Consider the following 17,919-nt stretch of genomic DNA (forward strand, 5'->3'; position numbering starts at 1 on the left):
AATGATGTGACAAGAAGAATACAAATGCATCCACAGATAATTCATTTGTTATTTATGGACACCATAAGAATAGCAGTAATAAATTCTGGCAACGCTTTGCTATTTTTTAAAGTTTTATTTTTCTCCACTATTCAACACAAGTGCTTCAAGAACAATATTAACATCACAAACATCACGGTAACCCAACACAGCAGTGACTGTTTCCCCCGCTGCCAACCACACGTATTGGTCCACATAATCTCAGCAGTAGCCATCTCATCTTGTGGGGCTGACCGGGGGAATCAGTGGGGGGGCGGGGAGATGACACAATCATCACATAATATTGACGCCTTCACACAACTGAATACATTGATTAATTTATGTAATTAAAAGATAATGTTATACTGAGAATAGACACACAAGATGTTTCTCTAATTAGTAGTAAGTAGAAGCGTGAGAACAGAAAGATTAGGACGAATCCTGGCGAGGGTCTACTGACCGCTGCTGGAGCTACGGCTTTCTCAACGAACAACAAGCACTTTGCACTTTTAGACAGTCACGCCAACTCAATCTTTAAAAGCCGACATCTTCACACTGTTTGTCTCGTCCTCTCGGGCCTTAACGGATGTACTGAAGCCACTAATGATCGCTTGGTCCCACTGTCACGGTGGATGTTAGTATAGCGCTTAAGGGATGAGCTAGTACTGCATTTTGACAGAAGCGAAACACCGACACAGACAGTTCCAAGCTTGGGAGTGGCTTGAGAGTTACCATGTGGGGGAGAAAGGGAGACGGCACCAGGTGTGGAGACAGGAAGAAGAGGCATGAGTTGAATACTGACTGATTATCTTGATCTATTTTTCACATTTGACTTCTGATCACATATGACAATCATTTTCAGTCACAACATTGTCTCAAAGCAGTTTTGATTTGTTTGGTTAAATAGAAAAAGAAACAAGCCTGTTCCCTTTAGTATGTTAGTTTCACATTATGTTTTTAAGTACACATAACTAATCATGTAATCTTTAACAACTCTAAAGTACAGTAGACAGCACAGGCCTGTGAGTTATGGAGGAGTGAGGGGAAATAGCAGAGCAGATATAAGACTATAACTATACGCCACAGTTGAATGTGGTGGGTGTTTAGTAGGCGTGATTTTCCACGTAGAGAGATTTTCCTGCGGCGGTACCACTTCCAGAAGACTGGTACTTGCCGAGAGCGGCCTGACTGTTAGCCTGAATAAGAGACAAAAAGAATATATTAACAATCTTGCACGAAGAAACTTTATTTCATTCTAATATTCTGCGAAGATGTGTCTGACCTCGGCGCGCTTGATGAACTCCTCGGTGGCGGCGTTCTCTTTGCTCAGCTCTCCTCTCCATGCGTTCAGCGCGGAGGCCTGCAGGGCGCGGCCGTACGAGAAGGTCAGAGCCCAGGGCTTGGCGAGGGGGCAGTTGTTGATGGCGTTAAGGTTGATGCTGGCATCTTCCTCGGACTGGCCACCTGATAAGAATGTCACTCCTAAGAAAATACAGAAACAAGCAAATATACACGTTATTTTTTCAAATCTGGCTTCATACAATGTTTTATTCTTTTAACCATGACATAAGAATAAAACTGTAGGAGCCATGAATGTCAGAGTGGGGATTTCTGTTGTATCATTTCATAAGGGTTTTTTCAGAAATATTGTACCATAAAATTAATTATACAATACATAATGGATACTATATAGACCCTCCAGAAAAACGCGATTCTGCGATCGCAGAATTTACCGCATAATCAGCAAAATGGCGCAGATTTTTAAAAAGACGCATATTTATCAAAAGGCTGCATAATCCCCGCATTTTTCCACACAAAATTGAGAAGAAAAAAAAGTTAACTCGTCTTGACGTGAAGTGATGATGCTGATGATCTCGTCATCAGCTCGCGCATCACAGAAGGTAAACAACACCGTAGAGTGAACGTGTGGAGCTCACACGAGAGTTTCTCTTCACCAAGATGAAAAAATCTAATCCATCTCATTTACCGACGAACATTTCTGCTAAAGACCGGGCAAAGCAGTACCCCGATGTCTTGCATGAAAGTGGGGGGAAACTATTCTGCACCCCGTGCAACTGTGTGTTGGAGCATAAGAGAACATCGACGGTGACGACCCACTTTGATTAATTCAAACATTCGAACATGCTTTCTGCTGCTGCGGACAAGAAAGCCAAACAACTCACGTTCACCGAGGCATCAACCTCCAAAACCCTTTCGAGGGCTACAAGAAACGAGGTGAGAAGCCTACAAGATTGAAGCTGGTCAGATAACGAACGAGTAAATGAAAACAGAATGAGGCGGAGAAGTGTGTGTGTGTGTGTGTGTGTGTGTGTGTGTGAGAGTGAGTGTGATTAAAATAGCCCAATTGCTTTTACAATAAATAAACATTGAATGTGTTTAATTGAATGGTAAAGGGGTTTAACGTTAGTGGCAGGTTGTGTGTGAGAGAGAATAAATAAATAAAACATCCCAATATTTATTTTCCCCGCATATTTCGCAACTTCCCGCAATTTCACCGCATAAAATCACATAAAACTCTGCATGTTTGATCGCATAAAGGATTTTAGCCCGCATAATCAAGGATTTTTGCCCACGTTTTTCTGGAGGGTCTAACTATAGCAGCAAGTGTAATTACAGTATATATATTTAATATACATATGTTCATCATTCTCTAATTAAAAAGATCACGTAATGAAGATTTGACCAAGAATTAAAACATGCACACATCTCTTAAATACTGTATCTACAGATCCCAGACAATTTATCCCATTAACACTTTCCCTGATTTATGCTATTTTAATGAATTAATCTTCATTTCTAATTCAATTTACCATTTTATCTTTGTTTAAAGCACTTTGTAACATTGTTAAGAAGATAACGTTTATTCACATTAAATATTGTTAACTTTAATTTCCTAAATCGATCTGGTCTCTGACCTGTGACTGCAGGGGGCACGGTGCGGCGCAGGGCGGTGACGGTTGCCATGGCGATTTCCTCGTGGCTGACCTTGGTGGGGCAGGAGTGTCCAGGTGTCACCATGTTGGGTTTCAGCAGGGTCCCCTCCAGGTACACATGGTGGTCTGACAGAGCCTTGTACACTGCAGCCAGGACCTGAGCAGCGGCAGAGAGACGAGATGTTGGTCAAAGGACTGAGAGAGCATTGTTACGAACGTGTGGGGACATCTTTACGGGCCGTATTCACTGTTTTGTGTTTTATAAAGTCACTCAATTCACCTTCTCACTGACGTACTGGCAGCGCTTCAGGTCATGTTCTCCGTCAGGAAGGATCTCGGGCTCCACAATAGGAACAATGCCATTCTACAAGACATTCAAAAGTATAAAGTTAGGGCAAATTCATATTCAGATACACTAAGAATTGGTTTGAATGGCCAATAGGGTCCTCAAATACCACATTTGATCGCAAATAATATTTTTAAAAGCCTGACTAATCTCACACCGACCTGCTGGCAGATGCTGGCATATCGTGCCAGAACATTAGCGTTCTCCATGATGGCCAGCTCAGAGGGTGTGTTCTCGCTGATCTTCAGCACGCTGCGCCATTTAGCGAAGTCTGCACCGTCCTTCTTGTACTGCGCACAGCGCTCAGAGAGCCCATCCAGACCTGCAGCGCAACACATGCACAGAGCCATCGTCAGGAACCAAGGGGGGTTCTACTGTTTCTGAGAGTGTGTTTTTTATTTATCCTACCCTGTGTGGTGGTCTCGCCATCTGTTCCAGCGAGGGGCACGACACCTTTGTCCACCTGCAGGCACATTTATTTGTGTGTCACATTTAAGTCTAATTTATAGAAAAATTCTAAATTATTAACACATAGCTAGCACTAAAGAAACAACAGAACAATTAAAAAGGGTCCAGAGAACAGAAATTGTAACTGCAAAAAGGAAGCAATACAATATTTTATATAATGTTTTAGATGTGATGTCACACTAATAATTAAATAAAGTTCAATATCACCAATCTTTGCTTTATATTTAATGTAGAGATTCTGATGCAAAATCCTATGAATTTCACTATTTTTCACAAATAAAACCAACTTCCCTGAATGTATGTTTTGAACGTTCCCAGTTTCTCCTCACAAGCTGACCTACTGTTATGTGTGGGTCTGTTTGTGTCCAAACAAACTGACAACAAGTGTGTGTGTGTATTGTAACTAGGGTTACAAAGGGGCGGAACATTTCCGGACATTTTCCATGGGAAGTTAAGTTGGGAATTTTGGATATATTCGATGCAAAATTAAACAAAAAACATGACATTAACAGATTTTTTTTAATTTTTAAAAAAAAGTAGAACAGAACAAGTTTTAATTATTTTATTGAACAATTATTTGTTTCATTGCCGAATGAAAACAGGAATGTTGAGTTAAATATTACTCATCTGTGCATGTGATGGAGGAATGCACAGTGCCTGTATGTGTGGTCTCAATAGCCATGCAGTAAGCAGTGTGCTGTGGCAATGGCATCTGTTTGTTTTAGTCAAGATTATGCTAAAATATACTTTCCCCAACTATATTTAAGTTCCCTATGAAGAGCCAACCTTCAATTTAGAACATTCCCAGTTTATTCCCATAAATTCCCATGGAAAGTTTCCATCTTTGAAAATTCCCGGAATTTTGCAACCCTAATTGTAACAGACTTGTAGTAACCTTTTTAGCTTTAACAGTCAACACATGATGTGTTTTTGCCTGCTCAACTGAACTATTAGACTGTAATATAACATAGCCGATATGGCTTTGGGGACAATCAGAGGCAAAGCTAACATCAAACAAATAAGGCCCATGTGATTATATTTTAGGAGACAGAGATGAAACCCACTATTTCTAGACTCAAGGGATCTATTCTGGAGGCTTTAGGTTTCACTCCTACAGTGAGCAGTGTGTACCTTGATGCCGACAACAATGCCACGGTCCTTGATGAGCTTGGAGAAGTTAGTGCCGTCGTCTGTGTTCTGGTAAAGGGTTTCATGGAAGAAGATGACCCCTCCGATACAGCTGTCGATGCGCTGGTCGGCTGTGAAGAGCAGCTGGCGGTAGCGACGCCTGTTCTCCTCTGTGTTCTCAACCCCAATGGGGTTCAAACGCTTCCCCATGCTGCCTGTGTAGTCAACACAAAGCTGCTCAGTCAAGACTCCAATCAAAACAGACTTAATGACAGCATCTATCCATCCATCATATTGTCAAAGTGAAAGTCAACTTTATTGTCAATCTTTCAGTTTGTGTACAGACAAACCGTTTCCCACAATCCAGAATACACAAATATATATATAAACATATGTATATCCTATACACAAACGAAACACATTTATACATATGACCACATTAAGACATTAAAAGCACAACAATCAATATATACAAAACAGTCACTTCAATATCTTTGGGAAATGTACATTAGTGCAAGATGGACAATCTTGCATCCTCCCAAAGATATTGAAATGACTGTTATAGCTACTTTAGCATTTAGAACTTTATAGGAAAGATATCAGTGATGTTATGACTTTGTACACAAGTGCATACCGGTGGATTCATCGGCTGCGAGGATGCCTTTTCCTGGGGCTGTAATCCTCTCAGCGATTTCCTGCAGCTCTTTCTTCTGCTCAGTAGTCAGTGCGGGATACTGGTGAGTCATGGTTGCTGAAAGAGAAAAGAAAGCCCTGAGGAGGTCAGATTGTTCAACGCCGTCGACCTGGATGACAGCCAAGCAGTGGCCCCATTTTCTATTGTGACTCCATTGTGTCACACAACATGGCTACCTCGCTGCATAACTACGCTCTTCTCATATAGGGCAGGAGGATGCTGGAAAGGGACAAAATCCTACAAGATGGCGCGTTGAGTCATTAAAGCCAAGGACCCAGCGTGTGTATTCAAGTGACAAATCAAATGGCGTGAGCAGAACATGTTTTTCATGAGAAAACATAGAGCTGGATATAAATAGACAGAAATGCATTCACCATCTGGAGGTGAAGAATTCCTCTTTAATATGTTAGCTGGCCTTACTGGTGACTGCAGCAGTGCTGTCACCATGGGCTAATGTGCACGTACACCCCTCGTGTAAACCAGATCATTTTGTTCCCTATTCCCTTCTTCACTCTGCCGTAAATAAGCTGTTGCGTAAGCCCTCCCCTCCCGACGCACATAGAGGGAGCTATTATGTAACCCTGCTCCTATACACTCTGCTGCCAGTCCTCATTATGGCCTTGATGCTGCACGGCTCGTTCCCCTCCTCAGCAACACTCCGTCTTCTCCTTTTGTCAACAAATCTTTCTTTTTCCCCGTCTTTTATTTCCCTGATTAATACATGACTTGGTTACATTCGAACCCCCTGCTGTGCTCACTGCGGCATGCTGATGCTTTCTGAGACAAAGGGACATCCACTGGGCAAGATGGAACAGGTATGGTATTTGTAAAATCCAACTTTCAACCATTCCCTAAAATGCATCACTAACCCACTAATGGTACGGTGCCATGGAACAAGCTGTGACTTCTCCCTCTGGTGTCTGCACCGTATGGCAAGCCGCTCCCAGCTAACAGCGTCACTGATTGTAGATCTGCTCGACATCTCAAGTACAGCACCATATCAGATACATTAATTGTGGGTGGGGATACTCCTTTGGTTACAAATACCACCAAGGATAAATAATAGACAAACAGTGCTTTATTACCAGCAAGAACACATATCTGAACACTCGATTACCCAACTGCAGCAAGTAACATCAAACACCCTGATAGGAGGGTTTTGCAAAGCTAAACAATGAACTGGCTGCTGGATTCCCAACTGAGGCTATTTTTCAGTAGTAGGACATTCCCAAATCCTCTGTGTTAATCCTCAGCTTACAGCTATGAGATAACATCCTTTAGAGAGCACACAGGCCTCTCAATGAAAACGGTGTGCAGTTACCAAACAAATGTCCGGCGTGGCTCACTGCTAATAGTTAAATTCTACACGCAGGTGAAATTGAAGAGGCCAGGCCCGCAGTGGATAATTTGTGCCCTGAGGGAAACCGTTAGACGTAGTTAGACTATAAAGTCACACAGATTTCTCCAGAGGAGGAAAAGAGAGTATTTACACTGTTTAAAGGCCAACCCAAGGGGAAAAGCATGACGTGTGGGACTTCAGATTGCTTGTGTTAGCCAGACAAAACTCATGCTCAGCAAATAGCTGCTATCTTTTGTGAAACTCTGCATGCTTCAACAATACATTAACACTGACATTACATCCAGTTTCTGCTGAGGAAACATTGCAGTGGAAAGGGGATGTGAAATATCCACGTTATGCAAGTCAAACGCAAAGGAACGTTACCAACTGCTTCGAAATAAGAAGCTAAAAAGGGACGTTGAACATGTTTTCAATTACACATTGTTTATCCTGCTTGAAAAGACGACCTTGAAGGACAAAGCCCTGCTGTGTGCATGTGACCGGTCTCTGATATACGATCAGCCCGGAGCAGGGGTGGTGGCAACACACCTTTCAACACTATTACATTATATACATTACACCTTTCTGCCTCGGAAGACATTCTGCCATTTGGGGGGAAATCAAGCCAATGAATAAATATTCATAAAGATGACTCACCATGGCAGCCATTTTAACAATAAAAAAAAAAAACATGACATCCATTTGTCAAAACCGTTAAATGCCAGGTTTTGTTGATAGTCACAGCGCAGAATAAGGAGCAACAGTTCCTGTTTTGACACAAACAACCTGAAGCTCCATCTGCTGCAGGCTCTACCACTGCAACTAAAGGGGATAATCCAATTAAATGAAATCAAGTTTGGTCCTTTAATGAAACTGGTGATCTTGTGGTGCTTCATTTGGTCAGTTATTTACCACGCAATACACTTTAATTTCAGATGGTAATGAAACGGAAGCTTTATTGCCTCATTCAAAAACACGAACAATTGATGAGGCATTTAAAATCCTGTATGTCCTTGTACTTTGTTACAATATGCTCCATGCTGGAGACAGCGAAGCTTTGACAAAATGGAGGAACACTAACTGTTAGGATGTATTGATTTAATGCCAGCCTCTATTGACTGATGCAGTGTTGGCTGACAGAATATAATGACTTTAGTCCTTAAGGCCCGGACACACCGAGCCGATTTCGGCCGTCGATAGATGTCTGGCCGTCGATGAGCGTCCTGTCGCCCTACTCAGATTGGGGTGTCCAGCACCATCGTGTCTTTTCGACAAAATAAATCACTCTGATTGGCTGTTCAGCTTAGCGAATGAGTGCATGAGAAGCCAAACGGAAGTGAAGAAGGCACGCATACGGCTATTATTTTTCATTTTCCAGTGCCGCACTAAACATGTTTTCGATAAGTCGTTATGTGAAACAGTCTGATGGACGAGAGTGAAAATGGAACGCACGCTATTTGTATAATATCAGGCAGTCTGTCCGGTTGCCTCTTTTGAATGACGAATACACACTACCACCACCTGCTGGTAAGGAGAGTTATTGCCACTCACGCGTGCGCAGTGTGTACGTGCTACTTGGCCGTCGGCTGAAGTCTTTGCGGTGTGTTCCAGTGCGACTGTTGGCCAAGACGCAGAGACGTGAGGCGACACATCGGGTCTGTCGGGACGTGTTCTTTGGTGTCAGGGCCTTTAGTCTCCTGCAGTGTTTTATAGTGAAGCCGCCCCAACCCCTATGAATAAACTACATCTTTACTAACAGCACAAGAAATTCTTCACTTTGAAAAAATATAATATTAGGATTATTGAGCTTCAGGGGTAATGTGATATTAATAACCACATGAGATAAGTAAGCAGTGCGTACCACCTCTGTTAACCAAGTGATAATACGAGTTGTTCTATGAAGTTTCAAAACCTTAAACATGAAATAATCAATGTTCGTTTCTGCTTGCTCAAGCAGCACAAACACTGATGTCTAGTATAAGAATTGTCTTCCGATCAGTAATAAATGCACCCAGCTGCATAGATGTCACACTGACATGATTTAAAGTAGCAGCCTTGTGATGATAATGTGACACTTCCACGGTCAATAAGGTTTATCTTTAAGATAGTGACGTACGGTGAGCAGGGGTTACCCTCTGGGGAAGGACATCACTGCATGATTTGAAAACTACAGCTTTAATAATGCCTTCACTGTAAAAAAAACAGTATATACTAGAAAAGTGATTTGGAATCCTTTCCATTCAAATGTTAACAATTGAGATATGTGTAAAAGAAGAGACAGGATTATTATGAAGCTGTTTCTCTCTCGTCTCTGTGATATTCATTCTAGCCTGTTGCACAGTGGTCGGCCTCAAGAAGACAAGCATGATTTCTGCACTGCGACATGAAGACACAACAGCCGACTGCCTCTCCTGTGGCGTCGTGCAGAACCCCCCGGAGCTGCATGTCGAAGAACATACTAATAACCTTCAGTTGAATGCACACCTGAATCAGGTTTAACATGGTGTTACATACAGGTTTAACTAGAACCCCATTTTTAGCTGACATATCTGTTGCTTCCATCTACTTTAAGCTCTTCACCTTAGAAAAGACAGGATGATTCAATCATACTAAAAAAGCCAGTCATCCTTTCTTGTAGAATGGATGCTGCAGAGGCCCACTAACCAACCCAGGACGCAGCGAGAGAACACAAACCTACATTTTAAACACTTCCTATAATCTTATCATCCACTGCAACAGGTTGTTTTTTTAAGAATAGCTGCAAACATAAAACTACACGATATGTTTGAATCATTCATCCAGTTTATAAAGCCTGAGGACAGGGTCTGGCACATTGAACAGTTCTTGATAGCTTTTATTATAGTAATAGACATTTGAATACGGAAATAATCGAATGTTCGAAGATAAAAATGGGATATATTTCTGGTGCTAGGTTCTGTTGCCTAGTCTGTATCATTATCACCATCTGGAGGTTTATACATTTTTTTCGTCTCTGAATTGCAAGTTGAATGCAGACGAGTGCTGATTGTGGTCCCCAGAGGAGCTGCAGGCTCTTGTGTTTGGGGTGTTTCTGCCCTCAGGCCTTGATCCAGCTGAGCTAGAAGAGCCACTGTTTCTCATGCACAATAAAGCCTGTGGCAGCCGTCAAGGTTACACGCATTGCAGGTCAGAAAAAGATTGACATTGGGGGAAATGTGCATATTATAGTGGGAGTCACTCTGAAACTTGGTACACAACCATTTTTATTTCTCCAAATCGCTTATTATTGTTAAAATACAGCCAAAGCCAAAATAAGCTTTAGTTGAGCTCGAATATACTAATTATTTACTTTATTATTGATTAGAATGCATATTAAACATTATAACATATGAATGGTAAAAAAAATATCAGAAAAAAGAGAAAAATGTCCTTCATATTATCCCATCGCACAACGCCACATATTCACTGTCCAACTATAAACTCATTATACTAAAAGTGATATTAACTGGTTTAAAATCTGTGATGTTCTGATGTTATCCTTAGAACACAAGGTCTGATGGTTCAAAAGCATTACTAGGGAAAGCTAAATATAGTATTTTAATTGAATTTATGATTGTATTTAATCTATCAGACATATTTCGGCCTACTCTTCCTCATGCCGCCCCGCCTCCTCCACATCACAGGGTGCCTACGTGCTGAGGAGCAGATACACACCACACAGCTGCCATCCGGATCAAAATCACTATTTACTCAGATATTTCACATAAAGATGATTTACACAGAGCAGACGCAACAGGCTGGGTCTCAGTTCATCCTTGAAGGTCATCGTTGTTTCGCTCTTCCTGTTGCGTATTTGGACGATGGGCGGAAATACCAGACTTTGAATACCATTTTCGACAAGAAAGGAAACTATAATGGCGTTCTTTTAAAAAAAATACGACACCATTGTCAGGTACTTACTTATCATTCATTTGTGGCTAACTAGCTAGGAAGAACAAGTTAGCGTAAAGCAGCATCGCACCCCCATCATGGTTATTGTAACCTATACATGATCACTAACAGATGAAGTATGTCCTATGGATTGAATCAGGAGTATTCTTACCTGCTGATGGCTGTCTGGACAGAGATCAGGCGAGTTGGAGGATGCAGAGTGTCTCGGTTTCTGCTGCAGCGCAACGTGACCCTTTAATCCTGGAGCCGGGGGCGGGGCTTACATCATTGCGTCACGTGATGGGGCGACGCCGAATAGTTTGTGCGCATGCGCCGAGTATCATCACTCAGAGAAAGGATGCAGCATGATTCTGCAACTTTGTGGAAAACCTCTGGAACACATTTCTAATCTACAGCTTTGTGTCTCTATCAGAAGCTCCTTATATGTTTTCAACCTTCATCTACACCACATATGATCCCAACGATAACCCTCTAAGACGTAGTTATTTTTAATTTGTAAATTCAACCTGTATATTTTCTACTTTGTTGTTTATTTCTTGTCTTTTAATTTGTATTGTATAATGCCATGTCTTTTTATGCTGTTGCAACACAAACATTTCCCAAATTGGGATCAATAAAGTACTATCTTATCTTATCTTATTATTTAGAAGCCAAATCCTGAATGGTTATGAGCAGGACCTGTACAATCATATTTGTTATTTCTTGTAATTGTAAAAGTTATTTCTTTTTGATTGTTTCGAGAAAAAAACAAGACAAACATGTCGCTGATGACGATGACCTAATATCTTATTTATAAGGAAAATGTACGCTAGAGGGGGTAGGACCAGAAACGTTTTTTAAGCTTCTTTTTGCCCCATGTTGAACATGACAGAGACTATTTGAGAATTTATTTTTATTTTTATTTGTTTGTACTTTGTTATAATTATTAGTATGAGTAAAAAAAGAAATATATATATATTATTATTATTGTTGTATGTTTTGTTTCTGACATGTTCAATAAATTGACAAAAAATAAATAAAAATATCTAAAGTATACATTGTAAAATGAAATTAAGTACAGTAAACCAATTGTACATGTCCACTGCTGGACAAAATGTCCTTTCTTAACCAAACACATGCAATGTTTCTGCAACAGTGTGGTGTAACTGAAGAAAAGTGATGCAATGACTGTTTCTTCAAGCCATCTCATACAGACAAAACCAAATCCAAATCCGCAGGTCGCTGTACAGCAAGAGTTTAATATTCCATCTGTGCTATATGGTCATTACAAAAATACATTGTAACATAACAGATAACAACAAATAGCTTCCAAAATAGTCATATAAACTTTATAAAGAGGATGTATAAATAAGCATTTTTTTGGTGACAAAAAAAGCAAGCTCAGGATCACATGTCAGGTATTCTCGTTACACTTCAGGGCATTATTTACAAAATCATAATACAATATGATCAGGTAAGTGCATAAAGGGGTGGTCAAAGGGTAGGGTTACAGCAGCCTAAGATAATAGAAAAGGTTGATTCTGTCAAAATGTTAACTGGAAGTAAGCTAGGTGTCAAAATCAAGGCTGACATGGGAAACCTCCGGGTGCAACCCTGAGTCACAGGTAGTAAACTATTCAAACCATGATGAGTCACATGAAAACTGAAAAAACAGCGCAGTCTTTCTTGCACAACTGTTGAGCAAATGCATTAGGCTTGAAAAGGTGGTCATTGGAGAAAGGCAAAACAAGTAAAAACCCCCAAAAACAACGTAAGACTCTCTTGTACAAGGGGGAAAGTGTTTTTAAAAAAAATGTTAATCAGATTAATCATTCCTTTCTACACTAAAGGTCGAATTAAATACAAATACATTATTTTTAAGACATTTTACAAGGCGCACCACACCTGCGTGTAAGGGTGAATAAGTGTGCAGAAATTATACGGACATATAGGCCTCTAATTTTAGTGTTTAGGCAACCATACAGTTAACTTAATGTCCGTCACACAAACACTTCCCTGCGTGGGACTTTTTCCTGAGCACATTGCAGTGGGGATGCCGGGCCGGGGAGGGGTACAGCTGAGTGGGTTTGTGTGTCAGCATCCAGGTGTGTGTCCGGTGTGGCGGGCGGGCTGAGAAACGAGTCGTAGTCGAAGCCTTTGAGCGGCTGCAGGGACAAAGTTAGGCCTCGGCGAGCTTTGGCAGGTCGGTCTGGCCTTTCTCTCAGCTCCAGAATCACCTGGAAAGAGATGAGAAAACCACTCACTTCACTTTTCATCTTGAACATTTCCTCAACAATCTGACTCATGTTTGAGCAGCCAAAGTGATCCCAGACAGTCTCAGTTACCTCCACAGGCTGGCGTTGCAGCAGGGCGAGGTCAAAAGATGTTCCACGGAAGAAGGTTTGACGTTTAAAACGATCAAGGGTCCTTAGGCGGCGGCAGGGAGTTTTACACAAAAGCTGGACAGAGAAACATTTGTAGGTCATGGTATGACATCAAACTAGCCAGGCTAAGCAGTTAGTAGATACTGGCCGTGTAAGGAAACTTGCTAGTAGTAGCATTTTGAACTACTTTTTTAAAATACTTTGTAAAAACAAAACATTCAGATGTATATGTGATATGCATTTATAATATCATATCATACAAAATAGTCACACAGAAGCAAAACACCCACTGACCTCTGTTTATTGAACTTATTTCAAAAAGTACACATAAACTACAGAAAAAAATTACATAAAAGTACATAATAATAATTTGAATTTCTATGGAAGTATAAATTAAGATGAACACACAGCAACCCCCCTCGATTCTGGAACATGTAGTCAAATCATCTTAAATGTGTATTTTAATGTTTTGTTGCAATATGTTTAGACTTTGTGTAATTACCTCTGTTAACAGCAAGGCCATCGGAGAGCTGAGGCTGAGGGGCATTTCGTAGGGGAACCACCTCACTTTCCTCAGCATACTGTAGTGGTCTGGTTCTGGAGGCATGGGGAACTGAGGAGGGATGGACATGTTCAGAAGGTCAGACTTTAACCATACTTTCAATGACTAGATTTAAGAAAACATTCAAACATTTGGGGCCCTCTACATTTATATCATTTGATTTAATATTATAAACAACTATATTTTACACCAAAATCATTTAAAGCAAAATTCAATCTCTCATTCATTGTGAAAAATATCTGCTTATCATGCAAGACATGCCAATTCTACCGGCAACAAGATCTTACCTTCCCAGTAACCAATGAGAACAGCAGGATTCCCAGCGACCACCAATCAGCTGCGTGGTTGTAGGGTCCGCCACTGAGCACCTCTGGGGCTGCAGAGCAGACAGAGCGTGCTCAAAACACCGGATGTAGGCTACTATATATTTGTACATAACCTTTATATTCACAACCTAGTATACAAGATTAAAATAATGACCAAATGCTTAGTCTGTGAATATATCCTCAGTGTTTAGAGTGTTTCTCACCCATGTATTGGATGGTTCCACAAATAGTAAAAGCTCTTCCTCCTCCCTCCAGGCGACGGGACAACCCAAAGTCAGCTAAGCGGATGTGTCCTAGAACAGACCATTTGCATGATGTGCATGTGACATGACATTTTATATGAGTTACTGGTGTAGTAATGTTCTAAATATTTCCCATCCTAACCAGATCTCCTTAGAATATACAGGGATACAAGGGCATTACATGATAGACTGACAGATGTTCCTTGTTCTGGAAGGTTCTCCTGCAGTCAGGAGTTATGCTGCTCTCTGCTGGTGTTTACTCACCATTGTCTGTCAACAGGATATTCTCCATCTACCAAAAGAAGTCGTCAAAAAGAATGAATTGAACACACATTCATATTCACCAATGTATTCAACTACTGTATATAAACAATAGTAATTTTGTAGCAGATTTTCCAGTACATTAAAGGTCTTTTATTTGGGTCCAAAACGTATGATTAACCTCTCTCTCTTACCTTCAAATCTCTGTGAATGATCCCAAAGTCGTGCAGAAAGCCTGCATAAAACCAGAAAAGAACAACACAAATATAAACTCAACTAGACTACTATATCCCAATGGCATATTTAAAACCCACTGCTTTGTTGCTCTGGGGGATCCTACCACAGATAAATGCTATTTTTATATTTACTTACATTAAATAGCTTTAACTAGGGAAACTTTCCAATAGTCATTACATTACATGTCATCTGTTAGACGCTTTTATCCAAAGCAACTTACATACTCAATACTGTGGACAATCCCCACAGGAGCAATTTGGGGTGACACAGGGACACAACGACATGCTGACTGCAGTGGGACTCGAACTTGCCCTGATTCGAGGTCCAGCACACTAACCACTGAGCCACAGCCTCCCTTCCGATCTAACTATTTTAATATTTTAAGGAAACAGCTTGAGGTGTTACATGTCAAAAATATTAGAGCATGCTCACCGAGTGCACATCCCAACTCGGCTGCAAACACTCGCACTGTGTCCTCTGAGAACTGACCAATCATCTGCCAGTAGGTGTACAGGTCTCCTGTGCTGCAGTAGTCGCACACTGCGGGGGAAGAGACAGCGTTAAAACATGCTTTGACATGCAATGAGAGGTGTGACGGACGGGTAGTGACGGTCAGCGGGATGTGGAACACACACTGGTGGAAGTAAAAGAATAGAGGAACGTGATCTAGAAGTGAGGAGAGTATAAAACTATTTTCCAAAACAAATTAAAAAGGTGACTCACTAAAGTAAGTCTGCCAAGCACACAGTTTCTAAAAGTGGGGTAAATAGTGAACAAGTGCGTGTTTGGAATAATTGAACATCCCTTGAGATAGTAATCTAGCCTCAAGAAGCCACCCTCTTTAATACAGAAGGATGGCTTTATACAGTCTTAACTTGCTCACAAGCCCTACAGGTATATGGCTTAGTAATTCAGCATGGTTCCCTATTCGAGCAAGTGCCCTCTCCTGCGCGTGCACGTGTTGAGATGCAGTGTTCAACATCTGGTTCCCGCGCTAACTTTGCTCCCTTTTTCTCACAGGGAAGAGGGTAACACACGTTCTGGGTCAGTGGCTGATTTGCTAAAAAAGGGTAAAGGCTCCTGAAGAGAGGAAAAAGGAGGCAAAGCAGATATAGGACGCACAGACAGTAGCAGATTGGGATTGTAGGGATTCAAGTCTCAAAGCAAAACAACCAGAAGAAGAAGACTTCATTTTATCTTTTTTATTTTGGTTGTATTGTTCTCGCTGTTTGGTCTGGTATTTTGGGTGGATTCTGGACACGACTACCAGTGTTGAGGAGAGGAAAAGGCAGAGTGAGGGGTTTTGGGATAGTGGATCTGGGTTGGATTGGGTCAGTGGTCTTTTGCTGACTCACTAATGTAGAGGTGGCGCTGAGTCTGCCAGCAGTCCTGCAGGTCATGGACAAATGGGTGGCGAACCTGACGCTGCGGGCAAAGTTCCAAGATCAACGTGAAAATCTCAAAGAGGGCCAGTGAACAAAGAGTGGGCCATTCACTGGATTATAAACTAATACACTCAGTATGTCAATCTGTAAAACAGTGGTTACAGGTCAATCAAACATGCTTTCATAAACTGTGGTAGGGGTTAAGTCCTTTTATTTTAGTTGTCAGTGCCTATTAGCTTTAATCTGCGCGTATGTACTTTTGTGTGTTTATGGGTTTGTTTTAATGTGCTTTTCATTGGACAGATATTTAATATGCTCTGTTATTGTGTTTCAATTGTGCTTATGTGTTTTAAATGTGTTCATGTGCTCTTGTATGAAAGTCCTTTTAATGCCATCAACCTGCCAGAGAGTGCCGATGTAAATGAGCCTCAATGGCTAAATCTGATACGTTTACATAATGGACTCAAGTGCTTATGTTAATTAATGTGCATTGTCCCATTTTAAATGAATAAATAAATACTAACTGACTAACTGACTGACTAATGAACTTGTTTTCCAAGATATGATTAAGCTTAAAACTTCAGTAACTTTGAGTATTATTGATGAAATTCATAGACTTAAAATTGGCATGTTCAAGATGTACCAATTCACAGTGACTCTCAGGGTCTTTTCATATTACCCACCTGAACAATAACCTCTTCTTTTGACTGCTCCAACACCCCGAGTCTTAGAATCTCTGATTTGGGTATAACCTGTTGGACGACAAAAATACTGACATGAGATAAGAATACTCAGCAGCTTTAAGTCAGAACCAACCTACATGTACAGTATGTCATACTGTCGGACTTTTCAACTTTAACTTATTTGCAAGTAGTATACAATGTTTTCATGAATTATTAAACTGGCAGTGTATTTGTGGCGTTGGTGAATAAACACAATTAAAATGTGACATTCAGGCAGCAGACTCACTTTGACAGCATAGGTTTTCTGCTTAGCTTTGTCCTTCACTTTCAGAATGGGCCCAAACGAGCCTTTGGCAATGTAACTCATCACCTGGTGGAGTAACACACCGTGACAGAGTCAGAGAGATACAGACACTATCCAATCATATCCAGCCTTACACATTGCAGGTGTATATGTTGGAATTGAGATCTACCTGGAAGTGTTCGTGCCCAGGCACATTTCTATGGGGGAATTCGGGCAGGAACATGATAATGAACCCCGGCAGGCTCCACTCTGCTCTCAGCTTCCCCGGGCCGACTCCCGCCAGCCTCAGCACGTGATCGGGGATGTCGGGGTCCTTGCCTTGGAGCATTCGTCCCTGACCCAGACGCAGGGCAGGTTGGGCCAGGCGACAGATGCCTGCTGGGATGGACAGCCCCATGTTGGAGAGGAAGCACCGCCAGCCAGAGGAGAAGTCTTCATCCTCCTTCCCTTCAGCGGGCTTCTGGAGAAGGGACAAGGGGAAAAAAGATGCACCAAGAAGCATTATGTGGGTAATGCTGTTGAATGCAGCTCAACGCCTGACTCCTAGATAGACTTCTTGCACTATTTTTTTATTTTTATTTGATTATACATGTTGCACCGTTGGAGGAGCTCGGGTGATAATATTGTCATTGCCATTTCTACACTGTAGCTTATGTGCATATGACATTAAAACCTTTGA

At 41.2% G+C, this 17,919-nt stretch overlaps 2 protein-coding genes across 3 annotated transcripts; both read right to left on the bottom strand.

The window, feature by feature from the left end:
- Positions 1-100: 100 nt before the first annotated feature.
- aldocb (aldolase C, fructose-bisphosphate, b) lies at positions 101-11,163 on the bottom strand. Its single transcript, XM_034200131.1, has 9 exons — positions 11,029-11,163; positions 5,549-5,665; positions 4,918-5,129; positions 3,727-3,781; positions 3,480-3,640; positions 3,253-3,336; positions 2,955-3,129; positions 1,301-1,500; positions 101-1,214 (listed from the first exon to the last, which is right to left on the bottom strand). Exons 2-9 carry the CDS (start codon positions 5,658-5,660, stop codon positions 1,122-1,124), a joined length of 1,092 nt encoding a protein of 363 aa, XP_034056022.1. The 5' UTR covers positions 5,661-5,665; positions 11,029-11,163; the 3' UTR covers positions 101-1,121.
- A 941-nt stretch (positions 11,164-12,104) lies between these two features.
- Positions 12,105-17,495, bottom strand: rskrb (ribosomal protein S6 kinase related b). Of its 2 annotated transcripts, XM_034201125.1 has the most exons (11): positions 17,410-17,495; positions 17,223-17,306; positions 16,937-17,005; positions 15,301-15,408; positions 14,826-14,866; positions 14,635-14,662; positions 14,332-14,421; positions 14,090-14,178; positions 13,743-13,853; positions 13,202-13,315; positions 12,105-13,093 (listed from the first exon to the last, which is right to left on the bottom strand). In XM_034201125.1, the coding sequence occupies exons 4-11, from the start codon at positions 15,362-15,364 to the stop codon at positions 12,857-12,859; spliced, it is 774 nt and encodes a 257-aa protein (XP_034057016.1). In that variant the 5' UTR covers positions 15,365-15,408; positions 16,937-17,005; positions 17,223-17,306; positions 17,410-17,495; the 3' UTR covers positions 12,105-12,856. The 2 variants fall into 2 exon arrangements, with proteins under 2 accessions (XP_034057016.1, XP_034057020.1); XM_034201129.1 differs by lacking the exons at positions 16,937-17,005; positions 17,223-17,306; positions 17,410-17,495 and having other exon boundaries at positions 15,301-16,889.
- Positions 17,496-17,919: the final 424 nt, after the last annotated feature.

This window comes from Gymnodraco acuticeps, unplaced genomic scaffold (assembly GCF_902827175.1).
Source record: "Gymnodraco acuticeps unplaced genomic scaffold, fGymAcu1.1, whole genome shotgun sequence".
NCBI lineage: Eukaryota > Metazoa > Chordata > Actinopteri > Perciformes > Bathydraconidae > Gymnodraco > Gymnodraco acuticeps.

Coding starts and splice junctions, on each gene's coding strand:
- aldocb (XM_034200131.1), bottom strand. CDS start 5,660: ATGACTCACCAGTATCCCGCACTGACTACTGAGCAGAAGAAAGAGCTG. Junction 3,130..3,252: donor GCCAGTACGTCAGTGAGAAG/GTGAATTGAGTG, acceptor GCCGCTGCTCAG/GTCCTGGCTGCAGTGTACAA. Junction 1,215..1,300: donor AGTTCATCAAGCGCGCCGAG/GTCAGACACATC, acceptor TCTCTTATTCAG/GCTAACAGTCAGGCCGCTCT.
- rskrb (XM_034201125.1), bottom strand. CDS start 15,364: ATGATTGGTCAGTTCTCAGAGGACACAGTGCGAGTGTTTGCAGCCGAG. Junction 14,179..14,331: donor TGGAACCATCCAATACATGG/GTGAGAAACACT, acceptor TCTGCTCTGCAG/CCCCAGAGGTGCTCAGTGGC. Junction 13,094..13,201: donor TGCAACGCCAGCCTGTGGAG/GTAACTGAGACT, acceptor ATCTCTTTCCAG/GTGATTCTGGAGCTGAGAGA.